This window comes from Lissotriton helveticus, chromosome 6 (genome assembly GCF_964261635.1).
Source record: "Lissotriton helveticus chromosome 6, aLisHel1.1, whole genome shotgun sequence".
In the NCBI taxonomy this organism is placed as follows: Eukaryota; Metazoa; Chordata; class Amphibia; order Caudata; family Salamandridae; genus Lissotriton; species Lissotriton helveticus.
Genome location: NC_136067.1, coordinates 1,126,984,469 through 1,127,002,863, shown reverse-complemented (window position 1 = coordinate 1,127,002,863; position 18,395 = coordinate 1,126,984,469). Strand labels below are relative to the sequence as shown.

Here is an 18,395-nt window from a genome sequence, read left to right as displayed (position 1 = left end):
GAAGAACGCAGTGGAAAAACTGTATCCACATCTGCTGAAACATGTCGACTGCTAACCTTTAAAAGCAGATATATGGTTAATCTGCTTAATGTTTGCACTGTTTTTAGACTTTGGAAGAACTGAGAGATATCAATAAGTTATTTTTTCTACTCTCTTCTCTCCAATTTTAAATACCTCACTTTATTCACTTTCACTCACTTATGCACTGCAACTCAGTTACCCTTACGCACATTCATCCTGATACTCCCTACTAGTACATATGACTATCAATGGACTGGCGGCAGCCACTATAACATCTTGAGGCTGTCAGCGTATTCTCCTAGGTATGAGGAGAACCCATATGATGACTAGGTGGTACCGAACGGGAACTGATGGGTACTTTTTATACCCTAGTGATATTATGATGTGCCTCTAGTTCACACTAGTGCACATATTTCTCTTATCACTATTAAGTTCTTTACTAACTAGTTGTGTCTTGAACAGGATGTATAGTTGACTTACTTGACCCATATATATTCTTTGTTGTTATAAGTAGATTCAGATCCACCAGTCTTTAATAATTGGCAATCTAGGTTATTAACTACATATTATTTGGAGACAGCTGCATACAAATCAAAAGGGGTAAAAAAAAGATGTTTGGTCAGAGCCTATGGGCTCCTCTGGCACAATGGATATGAATTTTTAGTTTAATGGCTAAAGTACCGTATAATGATGTATAGTTAAAGTTATGTGCTTTATACAATATGTATGACAATCTATAAAGAATGTTTGCTGACATAAACAATAAACAAAAAAAAAGATAAGAAGACAACAGTATCCGCTAAAAGTAAAAATATATAGCAAGAACATTTAAAATGGGTTGAGAACGTGCAAAAAGTGAGAGTGGTGACCGGCATGGAGGGTCTCAATTTTCTTATTTCTTTATTTATTTTATAAAAAAAATTCATCCATGTATTATTTTATTTATTTTGTTAAAAGTTGGTGTAATGATGAGGGGTATGAATGTGTCAAAACAGATTGTTTATGAAATGTTTAACATGAACAGGACAGTGGCGCACAGCCAAGGACAATTTGGAGGGATTCTTCATGAAAAGGAAGATGAGATGGGGGAAAGAGAAAAACTCTGTTTTTTTCTGTTAGTTGTATTGTGATTTGTGTTAAGGAGGAGTGCTACAAGAGATTGTAATGCAACCTGTCTCCGTCATAAATAATGAATTTGCTTTTTGGTACGTTTACAATGGTATTAAGCTATCTGAAAAAGTTTTTGACACTAGCAGCAAAAAACAATCATGAATGCAGGTGTCTTTGAGCGAAAACTTCAAAAGCCAAGACTGCTATTGCCATTGGTAAAGTAAAATCAAATTACATACATCTGTAGAAAACCCAGCCAAGCTCTTGTGAGAGTAACCTTGCTTTTCTCGTCCCCCTAAAAAGCCTTAAAATTAGACGCACCAATGGAAGGTGGTTCAACAGGTCATCTACTGTGGCATCATCTTAATTCTCCGAAAAGGATGGCTCGCTGAGATCTCTGTCATCTCGATGGTTTGCTGGGTAGATTTCTTCTGTACTGTTGAAAGAAAATAAGTTTTAGTGCCTGGGTCAAAGTTTGTCTCAATATATGAGGTACTCTCTTTAATGAAGAGAAAAAATTCTATTTGGTACAACACTTTGATGGGTGCTTGAACGATAATATGAAAGTACATATTTAATGTCAAATTTACAGAATACTTTAAAAACACTGCTTTTCTGTGAAGTATATGGTCAGGCTTCACTGAGAACAACACCATGAAAAAATTAAATATTAATTAGGGGTGGATGCTAGCCCATCACAATTTTTAAAAATAAAGTAACTAATTTGATAAGTGCACGTAAAGGTTTCAGAAGTTTAAACATGAGCTCAATCCCCGGTAGCTATTGCATAGAGAAGTCAGGCTTAACTTTGAGAAAATGTGGAATTTATTTAGAAATACCAAAGCACGTAAAGAGTTGAAAACACAACACAATAAAGCTCTCACTCCAAAGGATAAAATTATAGTAATAAAATGTAGCCAGTAGAATGACACCAAAACACCAAACTCCAATACAGTGGATCAGACAAGAATTTGTAAAGAATTAAGGGAAAATAGCACTAACAAGCACTAAGTGCTACTTGTGGTCAATGGTTGTTATAGAACAGAACCTAGGTGTGATTTTAGGCAGTCTGCAATGGGGCACTGGTTTTGTACAAAATGCAGATTATCCCATCAACTGGCTGGAAGTAGGGAATACTTTAAAGACCCAATCTGAAAAGGGACTTTGTTGTTTTTTTTAGAAAAAAACTCTTCTTTCTCCACACAGGGTAAAACTGAAACTCAATCTCATGCCATGCTACTGCCAATCAGATACTTTTGGGGTCTGTCCCCTTCAAGACATGAAGGAAAAAGTTCTCAAATTTCTTTAGATATAGCAGTATTCTTCAAAGGCCCCCAGGTCCTCATGGGGGGAGCACTTAGTGGCGTTCATGATGCAAGGCTGTAGGCAACAGCAAAAACCAGGTCCGGTTGCTTCCAGTCACCTGGAATTCTTTACGAGAATGTCCTCTCACTTTTTTTTATGTTCCTGGAGCCACACATGGGATCTGCCTTATGATCCTTGGAGATCATTCTGACCTTGGATTTCAAGTGGAAATGGGTCCAACCTCCTCAGGTTCTTCTTACAGTTCCCATGTGCAGGAGGTTCAGTCCATTAGGTATCCCTTCACAAGTCCAGCAGTCATCAGAGGTAGGATGGGTGAGGGTTTAACTTTGCAGGGCTTACATGCCTATGGGTGGGGGACACGCTCCAACACTCCTAGTTCTTCTCTAACCAATGGAGTAAAGACTCCCAGGCATTGACCGACCCACTTTTGCTGTGGTTACTGTTTGCTGTACTGCAAACAAATCTAAGAGGGTGAAGGTCTTCAGCCCCACTACACCTCACTAAACCTGGGGTCCAAGGCTGGAGGTGTGAGTGGGAAGCATGCTATAGCAATCCTAGTGTCCTCCTACATCTAACATTAAAATCCAGTTTGAAGCAGGCACTCTTCTCACAACAAGCCCAGAGACAGAAAATTGGTAGGACAAAAGCAGAGTCTCTCAGCAACCAGGCACAGGAAACATACAAATTGTCCTGGGATCCTGGTCTATCCCTCTCAAGTGTGGCTCACTAGACCTGTCAGGCAGAATTTGATACTGTGGTGTCAACAGAACGCCAACTGACCCCACCCTACATATTCTACTAAGCTCAGAGGGGTAAACTCTGCCCAGTCAGGCCAGCCTATTTGATGCTCCTGTAAGGAAATTCAGACTTCTTTCACACCACTTCCTGGGCTGAGCACAGGCTGGAAATTGACTAAGGGTGGGCGAAAAATCCGTTTCGCGGGCGGATTTTTGACGATTTTGCGATCCGCGAATCGCGCAAATTTACCCAATAATCCGCAAGTTCGCAAGCTACGAATTATTTTGCTTGGTCGCACTTAAAAAATACAATATCGCGCGCGCGGCGTTGACTCTAAGCCTGCCGAGTTGTTTTTCTCCCGGTTTTGCGTGTGCTGCGCCATTTTTGATCTTGCTGCGTGATCGCGGGAGAGTTTTTCGAACGCAATTATGTCATCGCGGCTTGCCATCTTGCACGGCGAGAGTTTGACAACGCGAGTACGTCATAAATGCCCGCGACGGCGTGCAGCTGACTTCCGGCGGGAGGTTTGAACAGCTCGAGTTCCCGAAATTGCAAAAATTGCAATTCTGCACAAGAAATCCACCACAGGAAGCATAAACCTTGTGACAATGATGATTTTGATCAGAATAACTCCTCAGATTGACATTTGGCTGCCTTTTGTGATGCAGGAGTCAATTTTTTGGGGTGGGGTGGGAGGAAGGGAGTGCCTCAGAGTCTCCAACTTCCTGTTCCTGTCCAGCAGGCTCCTCCCAGTGCTTTGTCCATGTACTGGCCACTTTTCATTTGGTTGTTGAGCTGGAAGGATTACTTTTTCTTGCTGCTGGTGGATATTTGTATTTGAGGACTTTTTGGACTTTGGAGTTTGGATCACTTTTGGACTTGAGATTTTACAAGTAAGTTGGTGTTGTTTGTTTGGGGCATTGCAGTTGAGGCAACTCCAGTTCTAAAACTTTTTTCACAATTTTAACAACATATAGATTGTGGTGGCTAGCTAGCCACAGTATCCAGTAGGCCCAGGGTTAGTCATGGGTGCATGATACAACTGTTTCTCAGATTTTTTTTAAACTTAATTCTCATTTATGTCATGGAATTTTAGCTCATTGTTATATGTTTTTATTTTTTTATTTTGGGGTGCCTGTAAAGCCTCACTAGCCAGTAGGCCCAGGGGTAGTGAGTGGTGCATGGACCAAGTCTTTCTGTGGGGTGTCTTGAATTTAAACATCATTGAGGACATGGATGGCATGGGATTGTGGTGATTTTTATGTGTTTTTCGATTTTTGGGGGTGTTGTTGGGGACTGGCCATGTGGGTGGGGGCAATTTTGAGTGCTGGTACAGGCAGGGCCTGGCCATGTGCTGGGGGGCAAGGGGCCATTTTGAAGGCAGGCAGTGTTCTCAGGCCTGCACCCATTTTGCCTAGCGTTCATCCATTATGCCCAGGGGTACTCAGGGGTGCATGGGCCTAGGCTTTCTGTGGGGTGTCTTGAATTTAAACATCATTGAGGGCATGGATGGCATGGGATTGTGGTGATTTATATGTGTTTTTCGATTTTTGGGGGTGTTGTTGGGGACTGGGCATGTGGGTGGGGGCCATTTTGAGTGCTGGTTCAGGCAGGGCCTGGCCATGTGCTAGGGGGCAAGGGGCCATTTTGAAGGCAGGCAGTGTTCTCAGGCCTGCTCCCATTTTGCCTAGCTTTCATCCATTATGCCCAGGGGTACTCAGTGGTGCATGGGCCTAGTCTTTCTGTGGGGTGTCTTGAATTTAAACATCATTGAGGGCATGGGTGGCATGGGATTGTGGTGATTTTTATGTGTTTTTCGATTTTTGGGGGTGTTGTTGGGGACTGGGCATGTGGGTGGGGGCCATTTCGAGTGCTGGTACAAGCAGGACCTGGCCATGTGCTGGGGGGTAAGGGGCCATTTTGAAGGCAGGCAGTGTTCTCAGGCCTGCACCCATTTTGCCTAGCTTTCATCCATTATGCCCAGGGGTACTCAGTGGTGCATGGGCCTAGTCTTTCTGTGGGGTGTCTTAAATTTAAACATCATTGAGGGCATGGATGGCATGGAATTGTGGTGATTTTTATGCGTTTTTTGATTTTTGGGGGTTGTTGGGGACTGGGCATGTGGGTGGGGGCCATTTTGAGTGCTGGTACAAGCAGGGCCTGGCCATGTGCTGGTGGGCAAGGGGCCATTTTGAAGGCAGGCCATGTTCTCAGGCCTGCACCCATTTTGCCTAGCTTTCATCCATTATGCCCAGGGATACTCAGTGGTGCATGGGCCTAGTCTTTCTTTGGGGTGTCTTGAATTTAAACATCATTGAGGGCATGGATGGCATGGGATTGTGGTGATTTGTATGTGTTTTTCGATTTTTGGGGGTGTTGTTGGGGACTGGGCATGTGAGTGGGGGCCATTTTGAGTGCTGGTACAAGCAGGGCCTGGCCATGTGCTGGGGGGCAAGGGGCCATTTTGAAGGCAGGAAGTGTTCTCAGGCCTGCAACCATTTTGCCTAGCTTTCATCCATTATGCCCAGGGGTACTCAGTGGTGCATGGGCCTAGTCTTTCTGTGAGGTGTCTTGAATTTAAACATCATTGAGGGCATGGATGGCATGGGAGTGTGGTGATTTATATGTGTTTTTCGATTTTTGGGGGTGTTGTTGGGGACTGGGCATGTGGGTGGGGGCCATTTTGAGTGCTGGTTCAGGCAGGGCCTGGCCATGTGCTAGGGGGCAAGGGGCCATTTTGAAGGCAGGCAGTGTTCTCAGGCCTGCTCCCATTTTGCCTAGCTTTCATCCATTATGCCCAGGGGTACTCAGTGGTGCATGGGCCTAGTCTTTCTGTGGGGTGTCTTGAATTTAAACATCATTGAGGGCATGGGTGGCATGGGATTGTGGTGATTTTTATGTGTTTTTCGATTTTTGGGGGTGTTGTTGGGGACTGGGCATGTGGGTGGGGGCCATTTTGAGTGCTGGTACAGGCAGGGCCTGGCCATGTGCTGGGGGGCAAGGGGCCATTTTGAAGGCATGCAGTGTTCTCAGGCCTGCACCCATTTTGCCTAGCTTTCATCCATTATGCCCAGGGGTACTCAGTGGTGCATGGGCCTAGTCTTTCTGTGGGGTGTCTTGAATTTAAACATCATTGAGGGCATGGATGGCATGGGATTGTGGTGATTTTTATGTGTTTTTCGATTTTTGGGGGTGTTGTTGGGGACTGGGCATGTGGGTGGGGGGCATTGTGAGTGCTGGTACAGGCAGGGCCTGGCCATGTGCTGGGGGGCAAGGGGCCATTTTGAAGGCAGGCAGTGTTCTCAGGCCTGCACCCATTTTGCCTAGCTTTCATCCATTATGCCCAGGGGTACTCAGTGGTGCATGGCCTAGTCTTTCTGTGGGGTGTCTAGAATTTAAATATCATTGAGGGCATGGATGGCATGGGATTGTGGTGATTTTTATGTGTTTTTCGATTTTTGGGGGTGTTGTTGGGGACTGGGCCTGTGGGTGGGGGCCATTTTGAGGGCTGGTACAGGCGGGGCCTGGCCATGTGCTCGGGGGCAAGGGGCCATTTTGAAGGCAGGCAGTGTTCTCAGGCCTGCACCCATTTTGCCTAGCTTTCATCCATTATGCCCAAGAATACTCAGTGGAGCATGGGCCTAGTCTTTCTCTGGGGTGTCTTGAATTTAAACATCATTGAGGGCATGGATGGCATGGGATTGTGGTGATTTTTATGTGTTTTTCGATTCGTTGGGTGTTGTTGGGGACTGGGCATGTGGGTGGGGGCCATTTTGAATGCTGGTACAGGCAGGGCCTGGCCATGTGCTGGGGGGCAAGGGGCCATTTTGAAGGCAGGCAGTGTTCTCAGGCCTGTACCCATTTTGCCTAGCTTTCATCCATTATGCCCAGGAATACTCAGTGGTGCATGGGCCTGGTATTTCTCTGGGGTGTCTTGAATTTAAACATCATTGAGGGCATGGATGGCATGGGATTGTGGTGATTTGTATGTGTTTTTCGATTTTTGGGGTTGTTGTTCGGGACTGGCCATGTGGGTGGGGGCCATTTTGAGTGCTGGTACAGTCAGGGCCTGGCCATGTGCTGGGGGGCAAGGGGCCATTTTGAAGGCAGGCAGTGTTCTCAGGCCTGCACCCATTTTGCCTAGCTTTCATCCATAATGCCCAGGAATACTCAGTGGTGCATGGGCCTAGTCTTTCTCTGGGGTCTCTTGAATTTAAACATCATTGAGGGCATAGATGGCATGGGATTGTGGTGATTTTTATGTGTTTTTCAATTTTTGGGGGTGTTGTTGGGGACTGGGTATGTTGGTGGGGGCCATTTTGAGTGCTGGTACAGGCAGGGCCTGGCTATGTGCTGGGGGGCAAGGGGCCATTTTGAAGGCAGGCAGTGTTCTCAGGCCTGCACCCATTTTGCCTAGCTTTCATCCATTATGCCCAGGAATACTCAGTGGTGCATGGGCCTAGTCTTTCTGTGGGGTGTCTTGAATTTAAACATCATTGAGGGCATGGATGGCATGGGATTGTGGTGATTTGTATGTGTTTTTCGATTTTTGGGAGTGTTGTTGGGGACTGGCCATGTGGGTGGGGGACATTTTGAGTGCTGGGACAGGCAGGGCCTGGCCATGTGCTGGGGGGCAAGGGGCCATTTTGAAGGCAGGCAGTGTTCTCAGGCCTGCACCCATTTTGCCTAGCTTTCATCCATTATGCCCAGGGGTACTCAGTGGTGCATGGGCCTAGTCTTTCTGTGGGGTGCCTTAAATTTAAACATCATTGAGGGCATAGATGGCATAGGATTGTGGTGATTTTTATGTGTTTTTCGATTTTTGGGGGTGTTGTTGGGGATTGGGCATGTGTGTGGGGGCCATTTTGAGTGCTGGTACAGGCAGGGCCTGGCCATGTGCTGGGGGGCAAGGGGCCATTTTGAAGGCAGGCAGTGTTCTCAGGCCTGCACCCATTTTGCCTAGCTTTCATCCATTATGCCCAAGGGTACTCAGTGGTGCATGGGCCTAGTCTTTCTGTGGGATGTCTTGAATTTAAACATAATTGAGGGCATGGATGGCATGGGATTGTGGTGATTTTTATGTGCTTTTCGATTTTTGGGGGTGTTGTTGGGGACTGGCCATGTGGGTGGGGGCCATTTTGAGTGCTGGTACATGCAGGGCCTGGCCATGTGCTGGGGGGCAAGGGGCCATTTTGAAGGCAGGCAGTGTTCTCAGGCCTGCACCCATTTTGCCTAGCTTTCATCCATTATGCCCAGGGGTACTCAGTGGTGCATGGGCCTAGTCTTTCTGTGGGGTGTCTTGAATTTAAACATCATTTGAGGGCATGGATAGCATGGGATTGTGGTGATTTTTATGTGTTTTTCGATTTTTGGGGGTGTTGTTGGGAACTGGCCATGTGGGTGGGGGCCATTTTGAGTGCTGGTACAGGCAGGGCCTGGCCATGTGCTGGGGGGCAAGGGGCCATTTTGAAGGCAGGCAGTGTTCTCAGGCCTGCACCCATTTTGCCTAGCTTTCATCCATTATGCCCAGGGGTACTCAGTGGTGCATGGGCCTAGACTTTCTGTGGGGTGTCTTGAATTTAAACATCATTGAGGGCATGGATGGCATGGGATTGTGGTGATTTGTATGTCTTTTTCGATTTTTGGGGGTGTTGTTGGGGACTGGGCATGTGGGTGGGGCCATTGTGAGTGCTGGTACAGGCAGGGCCTGGCCATGTGCTGGGGTGCAAGGGGCCATTTTGAAGGCAGGCAGTGTTCTCAGGCCTGCGGTGATTCTTATGTGTTTTTCGACTTTTTGGGGTGTATAACTGATGTTCCTCTGTCTTCCATTGCTTTTAGGTGCACAAGAGAACCACCAGTGCCAGGACAAAGTTCTGCAGCGGTGTGTGCAGCGTAACGTCACGCGACGTCACGTTTGGCCACAGACAAGACAACTCTGCAATTCGTGCAACTGCGGCCTGCTGTTCTGACATCTGAAGAAGATGGGCCCAAAGAAAGGTGGCCGTAGTGCCTCAGCGAAGAAAGTTGCCAGTGCCACTGCCAGTAAGAAGGATCAGAAGAAGCAAGTGGCCAAGGAGACGTGTGTGCCCACCGACACCTTTTTTGGGGAAAAAAAACTACGCCTGCAGCAACAGCGGTGTCCGCCGGGGACCAAGCTGGAAGCAGCACCTTCGCCTCATTGGGGTCAGTGCCACCACGCCAAGTTAGGCCCAAGCCCATGAGTGCCGCAAAGGCAGCCACTTTGGTTGTTCAATCGCCATCGACCAGTGATGTTGGCTCATCACAAGAAAGTATCATCCAATCAACGCCGGGTGTAACTCAGCTGGCGAGTGTTCAACAATCACAGCTGCAACGACAACCACAAGTGCAACTAGTACAAGCGCAAGTACATGGGCAAGGAGAGGCGCAAGTACATGGGCAAGGAGAGGCGCAAGTACATGGCCAAGGAGAGGCACAAGTACATGGGGACGAAGAGGCACAAGAAAATGGGCAAGGAGAGGCGCAAGTACATGCACAAGTAGAGGCGCAAGTAGAGGTGCATGGAGAGGTGCCACTAGAGGTTCATGGAGTGGCACAACTGCCTACAACGCTTGTTCCTCCAGAAGTAGGGGCACATCAGGAAATTGATATTCAAGTGGAAGAATCATCCCAGGAATCCACTGATCTTGAGGATAATCCATTGCTTTCCAGATCCCCAGCAAGAAAAAGGTTAAGGAGGGCTGCTAATACTACAAGTTCTTCTTCAAGCCCCCTTCATTCTGATGACCTTGATCTTGATTGGAACCCACCAATGCAGTCTGACAGTGAGGCACGCCATGAGCCGACAAAGGTAGCTAAGCCTAAAAGAAAGGTTCCCGCAAGGCTTCAACTTATGGTTCCTGACGATGAACAAGAAGTGGTGCCTTCTGCTGCTGATGAAGAGTCTGACGATTACCCAGTCACCACAGACGTCACTCCAGCCACAGTGGGCATGCAGCAAACAAACATTTTAACCCTAGCCCGAATGGCTGCTGAGCAGGATGTGGGCGGCGCGGCACTGGTGGTACCACCACCAACGCAGTTAACTACAACACCAACACGACCTACAGCTTCCATATTTTCTCGTCAGAAGGGCCGGCAGGGACCTCCATCCAGGTCGACCCCCATTACCTCAAGTAGTGGTGCTGTAAGTCATCTACAGAAACAAATTCAGCCACGCCCATCCTACACTTCATCTGGCATTGGAAGTCAAAGTAGCTCCTGCACCATCACCAGACATTTCCAGTCCCCAGTTTGGGACTTCTTTACTGTTAGCAGTTAGCAAAAGGCAGAAAACATGGTTGTTTGTTCGATTTGTAAAGTATCAGTTAGTCGGGGTAAGCTTGGTACCAACTATGGTACCGGAGGCCAGAGAGGTCATCTCAAAAAACACCACCCTATCCAGTGGTATGAGCACCTAAGTGACATCGATGAAGCCAAAACAAATCCAAATGTATCCCATGATATTGCATCTGATGATGATGAGAGGCTGATCGTGCAGGGGGGAAGTGAAGAAGCGACAGTCATTTTTCTGGTATACCCAGTACCCCTGGCAGCAGCACTGCAGTGGTAGCGCCCACACCCTCTACCCCTGCAACATGTATGAGGCACACTAAGAGTCTGGGAGAGACACCAATGCAAAAAAGTAAATCAGTGAGCCTAACTGGTTTGAAGTCTGCATCATCATCATCATCATCACGTAAAACGGTCCAGCGCACCATTAGCAGCATGTTTTGGTCGGATCCGCCATTTGAACGCAACCACCCAACGGTGCGTCTCTATAACGCAAAGCTGGGTAAAATGCTAGCGCTGGACCTTCTCCCTTTCTCTTTCGTGGAAGGGGTGTGTTTTCGTGAATTGGTGGCAACAGTCTGACCTAAATGGAAGGTTCCTAGCTGGTACTATTTTGCAAGGGTTGCTGTTCCAGCACTACATCAAGATGTGCTGGAGGTGATTGGCGCAGCTATTCTGAAGAGTGCTGTTCACACTATCCACATGACAACAGACATGTGGACCAGTTGCCAAGCCCTTGATTACATGTGCATCATTGCACACTGGGTCTCTTTTGCAGGGGTAAAAAAACAGTTAAAACACAAAGATGTTGACACGGAGGAAGTTTTTCAAGCTACTCGCAAACATGCAATAGTAGGCATGTTTGCCATGGAGAAATCTCACACTGCACCTAACCTTTTGGATGAGTTTAACAGGAAGGTCAAAGAATGGCTACATCCAAGAAACCGCACAGTTGGTTATGTTTCCACGGATAATGGCAGTAATATAGTTAAGGCCATGAACAACGGTGGCTATTTCAGAGTGCCGTGTTTGGCGCACAGTATTAACATCGTGGTGCAAGCCTTCTTGAAAGCAGAAGAGCCAGTCGTCAAAGTACTGACCACCTGCCGAAAAATATGCACCCATTTCAACCATTCTTTTAAGGCCCGGAAGCAGCTGAGGAGCCTTCAATATGAACGTAAACTGCCAGTCAAAGGACTAATCCAGGAGGAGGCAACACGTTGGAACTCAACCTTTTACATGCTTGAGCGTCTGTCTGAGCAGTGGGAGGTAATACATGAGTTTGTCTTTAAACTGGGTGCTGCTCACAAAGACTTGATGCTAGAGTTGGAGGAATGGAAGCTAATTGCAAGCCTGACAGACATGCTTCGTCCTTTTGAGCTCTTCACGCGTGAAGTCAGCAGGGAGGACTGTTCTTTGACCAAAGCTATCCCATTGTTTTTTGTTTTTTTTGTTGTTATTTTTAATTCCTCATTTACTGCCATGGTTCCAAACTACTAACAACTTAAGGCAAGGACGATGGGGGGTGCCGCCGCGCTGCCACAGCCAAGACTGGTAGGGAAATAAATACCTTATCTGCACGAGATCCCAACAGCAGCAGCGGGCACCCTCCCAATCCAACCCCCACTGTCCAGTTAGCAGATGTTAACCAATCTCAGGATGCCCCAGATGCTATCAGCCGACCGTGTGCCGAGTAGGGGGGGGAAAAGCGGCCCAGTGAAATAGCAGTGAGGTTGTACCAAGGCAACATAATCATCGGAACTGGGGGGAAAAAAAAAAAAACACCACACTCAATGAGACCAATCAAGTAGGTGCCAAAAGTTTCTCTTGTCTTGTTTCGCAGCCCTGGCTAGATCGAGTTTTGAAATCTGTAAAAGCGCTGTGTACCAGTTGTGGAATGTGGGTGGAGAGGGCTCTTTCCAACGTTTGCATATTTCTCTATGGGCCACCAGGATGGAATAGAACAGGAGGTTCCCTGCCGTGGTACGGGTCTGATCCTCTATTCCAAAAATTACTAACCACAGGTCCATAACTACTGCGCATCCCAAGATGGTCGAGAGCTTGCTGCTTATTGAGTCCCAAAATGGAGTTAACTGGGGGCATTCAAAAAACATATGCAAGTCCGAGGCCTCTGTGAGACCGCACCTTGCACACGCCACAGGGCCCCCTGCAGAAAACTTGGAGAGCTTTTGTGGAGAGTAGTATGCCCTATGCAGGGTAAACAGGTGGTTCCTGCGAAGCCATGCAGGCTTAACTAGGTCCCACAACACCTTGTAAGACATAGTCCAGAGATCATTTACATTGAAGTCAGGCATCAGGGTACCCCACAGTTGTTCTGGGAGACAGAATTCTCCATCCATTTTGTCCATTATTAATGAGTACCATAAAGAAACCTCTTTTTTACAGGTGGTTGATCTACTAAAAGGGATTCCAGATAACTGCCTCCCCCTATTGGCGAATTGTTAAAATGTGAGGCTTGTGATGTTAGTGCATGGGCCCAGCTAGCTACTTGTATATATTTAAATCTTGAAAAGTTGGGCCCAACTTTGCGGACTAAGTCCTCCCAGGGGAGCAAAATCCCTTCCACGAAGAGGTCCCCCCAAGCCACTATCCCAACTTCTCTAAGTGGTACAGCAAGTGTGTCGCCCAACAATCCTGGGGCCACCGGAAGATCCCATATTGGGGCTCTGCTAGAATGGTACCCCAGTTTGGTTAAGGATCTTATCTTTGCCCAAGTTCTTGCCAGGCCCTGTAGAACCTTCAGTTTCACCTTTTTGAAAAATTTGGGATCTCCAAAATTAAAAAAAATCCAAACTGCCCAATTCCTTCACCCTTCAACAGTGCTTCAAACAAACTACCAATGCCCTCTCCTTTAGGCGCTTTTAAAAGCATACGAGCATGAGATAGCTGAAATGCCCATGCGTAAGCCAAAGCTATCCCATTGTTGCGCATGCTAGAGCACCAACTGAAGGAGGTGTCTTCAACGTTCCGAGATGATGGTGAAAAGCGAGAAGCATATGGTTTGGCGCAGAAGTTATTATGGCGCCTCCTTGACAATGAAAGGCTTAAAAAGATACATACAGAACAACATTACATTTATGCCACTATTCTTGATCCACGGTACAAAAAGGCACTGCCCACCAATACTTTCTTTCCTTTTTCTGAAGCAGAAGTTTCAAAGTAAGAACATAGGCTAGCTGTGTCAGCCACTCGGTTCGAAAAAGACCGGCAGAACCTTCAAGGGGGCAGCACAAGCACGACTGAATCAGCAGGCCATCAGGCGTCAAGTTCCACTTCTCAATCCATGGCCGAAGGGAGTCACTTTCCCTCACAGCCGTTAACGACACCAGCAACCATATCATCATCCTCACCTGCACCAGGCCGCAAACCAATATTGTCGGAAGGGGATTGGCTAACTCAGCAAGGGTTAGCTCGGTCCACTGATGAAAAGGTTGCAGATGGTACGCAAAGTGGATCAACCCTGGAGAACCTTGAGTCGGTGGTGCAGGCCTATCTGGATGACCCAACAGGGGTCTGTCATAATGAGAACCCATTGGGATAGTGGTATACGAAAAGCTCAAAATGGCGACTGATCACCAACCTGGCTCTAAATTATTTGTCTTGCCCACTTGCAAGCGTGTCTTCGGAACGTGTTTTCAGTGCTGCTGGTGCCATTGTTACTTGAAAAAGGACCCGCCTTTTGCCCAAAAAATGTGGAGAGGTTAACAATAATCAAGATGAATCAGCACTTCATACCACCCGATTACAAAATACGTGAATGCACGCAGGAAGAAGAGGACACCGACTTAGGTGACGACGGCGATGGAAGTTCTTCTCGGTCACCAGACCTACTCCCGTCTAAATTCATAGACTTGGAGGACGAGGTCTGCTTCCCTGACAACGAGGACTGAAAATTACTTCCTTTTTTTCCGTACTTATTCACTTTTATTCCTGTGTGTCTTTCTTTGTTTTGCTACTTTTACCACAACAAAACTCTAATCAACTAATCACAATAAGTCCATCACCAGCACTGTCTTCATCTTATTTTCCGTATTGATTTGAAGGTGCCGCAGTCTGCATTCAGATGTTCACAAGTTCACAACTCAATCATGCTCCTCTATCCTCCTCCTCCAGACTCCCCATATCCATTTCCCTCAAGGCAGATGGATGGATTATGGAGAAAAAACAAACTTTGTCTTCGTAGACGAGTCCCCTCAAGTGGGACTGAAATAACTGACTAACTACATGCTTGCTGATTGTTGACAGACCTACTTCTGAAATTTACAGGATAGGCTGCCCTGTGGGCCCTCACTTTCCGAAGAAGATGCGGACATAAAGTAGAACAGGTAATGAATAATGAGAAGATGGCATGAAGTGGACAGCAATGGCTGTCTGTCTCTGTTGAAACCAATTGCTGTTTGTTTTTTGTGAACAGCGCAATTTGCCATGTTTTCAATATACCAGTATTGCAGGTTTTTGGGGGTTTATTTGGGGGTGTTCTAGATTTGCGGTGCTGGGTCGGGGAGTCTGGGAGCACTGCTGGCACAGTCTAATTTTGATTGCATTTGTTTTTCAGGAAATCCATGGTGGAAAACGGGAGTTATGGCCTAGCTGCACTGATTTTGGAATGAGGCCTAAATATTTCTAAGTGTGAGCTTTTCCGGATTTGCCTGTTTAGGGGTCTTCTACTTGTTTCCACCTGGGTTGACGGGTCTGGGGCCATTGCTGGGAAGGTCTAATACCGGATAAAAGTGTTTTGGATAAAATACATGGTTAAAACGTTTTTCACTTGTTAGCGTTTTCTCTCACTTTCGTGTTTTCGGGGGCCTGCTTGGGGGGGTTCCTGGTGTTTGGGGGTGGGTTTTGGGGTCTTGGAGCAATGCTGGGTATGGATACTTTTGATTGCAAGAGGTTTGAAGCAAATCCATGGTGGCAACGGGGAGTTAGGGCCTAGCTGCAGAGCGCGCGCTGAGTGATTTTGGAAATTTGCCTAAAAATTTCTAAGTCCCCACTTTTGTATATTTGATTTTTGCCTGTTTGGGGGCCTTCTACTTGTTTCTGCCTGGGTTGACGAGTCTTGGGCCATTGCTGGGAAGGTCTAAAACCGAATAAAAGTGTTTTGGATAAAATACATAGTTAAAAAGTTTTTCACTTGTTAGTGTTTTCTCTCACTTTTGTGTTTTCGGGGACCTGCTTGGGGGGGTTCCTGGTGTTTGGGGGTGGGTTTTGGGGTCTGGGATCACTGCTGGCACAGTCTAATTTTGATTGCATTTGTTTTTCAGGAAATCCATGGTGGAAAACGGGACTTATGGCCTAGCTGCATCGCGCGCTTGAAGTGATTTTGGAATGAGGCCTAAATATTTCTGTGTGAGCTTTTCCAGATTTGATTTTTGCCTGTTTGGGGGTCTTCTACTTGTTTCCACCTGGGTTGACGGGTCTGGGGCCATTGCTGGAAAGGTCTAATACCGGATAAAAGTGTTTTGGATAAAATTCATGTTTAAAAAGTTTTTCACTTGTTAGCGTTTTCTCTCACTTTCGTGTTTTCCGGGGGCCTGCTTGGGGGGGTTCCTGGTGTTTGGGGGTGGGTTTTGGGGTCTTGGATCAATGCTGGGTATGGATACTTTTGATTGCAAGAGATTTGAAGCAAATCCATGGTGGCAAAGGAGAGTTAGGGCCTAGCTGCAGAGCGCGCGCGGAGTGATTTTGGAAATTTGCCTGAAAATGTCTAAGTCCCCACTTTTGTATATTTGCTTTTTGCCTGTTTGGGGGTCTTCTACTTGTTTACGCCTGGGTTGACGGGTCTGGGGCCATTGCTGGGAAGGTATAATACCGGATAAAAGTGTTTTGGAGAAAATCGGAGTTGAAATTATTTTTGCGTTTTTGCTCACTTGCTTGTCTTTGGGGTGCTGTTTGGGGGGGTTCCTGGTGTTTGGGGTGGGTTTTGGGGTCTGGGAGCACTGCTGGCACAGTCTAGTTTTGATTACATTTGTTTTTCAGGAACTCCATGGTGGAAAACGGGAGTTATAGCCTAGCTGCACAGCGCGCTTAAAGTGATTTTGGAATGAGCCCTACATATTTCTGTGTGAGCTTTTCCGGTTTTGCTTTTTGGCTGTTTGGAGGTCTTCTACTTGTTTCCGCCTGGGTTGACGGGTATGGGGCCATTGCTGGGAAGGTCTAATACCGGATAAAAGTGTTTTGGAGAAAATCGGAGTTGAAAATTATTTTTGCGCTTTTGCTCACTTGCTTGTCTTTGGGGTGCTGTTTGGGGGGGGTTCCTGGTGTTTGGGGTGGGTTTTGGGGTCTGGGAGCACTGCTGGCACAGTCTAGTTTTGATTGCATTTGTTTTTCAGGAACTCCATGGTGGAAAACGGGAGTTATAGCCTAGCTGCACAGCGCGCTTGAAGTGATTTTGGAATGAGCCCTACATATTTCTGTGTGAGCTTTTCCGGTTTTGCTTTTTGGCTGTTTGGAGGTCTTCTACTTGTTTCCGCCTGGGTTGACGGGTATGGGGTCATTGCTGGGAAGGTCTAATACCGGATAAAAGTGTTTTGGATAAAATACATGGTTAAAAAGTTTTTCACTTTTTAGCGTTTTTGCTCAGTTTCATGTTTTCGGGGGCCTGCTTGGGGGGGTTCCTGGTGTTTGGGGGTGGGTTTTGGGGTCTTGGAGCAATGCTGGGTATGGATATTTTTGATTGCAAGAGGTTTGAAGCAAATCCATGGTGGCAACGGGGAGTTAGGGCCTAGCTGCAGAGCGCGCGCTGAGTGATTTTGGAAATTTGCCTGAAAGTTTCTAAGTCCCCACTTTTGTATATTTGATTTTTGCCTGTTTGGGGGCCTTCTACTTGTTTCTGCCTGGGTTGACGAGTCTTGGGCCACTGCTGGGAAGGTCTAAAACCGAACAAAAGTGTTTTGGATAAAATACATAGTTAAAAAGTTTTTCACTTGTTAGTGTTTTCTCTCACTTTTGTGTTTTCGGGGACCTGCTTGGGGGGGTTCCTGGTGTTTGGGGGTGGGTTTTGGGGTCTGGGAGCACTGCTGGCACAGTCTAATTTTGATTGCATTTGTTTTTCAGGAAATCCATGGTGGAAAACGGGACTTATGGCCTAGCTGCACTGCGCGCTTGAAGTGATTTTGGAATGAGGCCTAAATATTTCTGTGTGAGCTTTTCCAGATTTGCTTTTTGCCTGTTTGGGGGTCTTCTACTTGTTTCCACCTGGGTTGACGGGTCTGGGGCCATTGCTGGAAAGGTCTAATACCGGATAAAAGTGTTTTGGATAAAATTCATGTTTAAAAAGTTTTTCACTTGTTAGCGTTTTCTCTCACTTTCGTGTTTTCGGGGGCCTGCTTGGGGGGGTTCCTGGTGTTTGGGTGTGGATTTTGGGGTCTGGGAGCACTGCTGGCACAGTCTAATTTTGATTGCATTTGTTTTTCAGGAAATCCATGGTGGAAAACGGGAATTTTGGCCTAGCTGCACTGCGCGCTTGAAGTGATTTTGGAATGAGGCCTAAATATTTCTGTGTGAACTTTTCCGGATTTGCTTTTTGCCTGTTTGGGGGTCTTCTACTTGTTTCCACCTGGGTTGACGGGTCTGGGGCCATTGCTGCGAAGGTCTAATACCGGATAAAAGTGTTTTGGATAAAATACATGGTTAAAAAGTTTTTCACTTGTTAGCGTTTTCTCTCACTTTCGTGTTTTTGGGGGCCTGCTTGGGGGGGTTCCTGGTGTTTGGGGGTGGGTTTTGGGGTCTTGGAGCAACGCTGGGTATGGATACTTTTGATTGCAAGAGGTTTGAAGCAAATCCATGGTGGCAAAGGGGAGTTAGGGCCTAGTTGCAGAGCGCGCGCGGAGTGATTTTGGAAATTTGCCTGAAAATGTCTGTCCCCACTT

The 18,395-nt window shown here is 46.8% G+C and overlaps 1 protein-coding gene across 2 annotated transcripts in view; it reads right to left on the bottom strand.

Annotated features, from left to right (window-relative positions):
- LOC144761662 (VIP peptides-like) overlaps positions 1-18,395 on the bottom strand; it is a 333,664-nt gene that overhangs the window by 69,163 nt on the left and 246,106 nt on the right. For both annotated transcript variants that reach the window (XM_078646948.1, XM_078646949.1), the window contains exon 4: positions 1,453-1,567. In XM_078646948.1, the coding sequence (XP_078503074.1) occupies positions 1,495-1,567 (73 nt within the window). In that variant the 3' untranslated portion in view covers positions 1,453-1,494. The remainder of the gene's footprint in view (positions 1-1,452; positions 1,568-18,395) is intronic.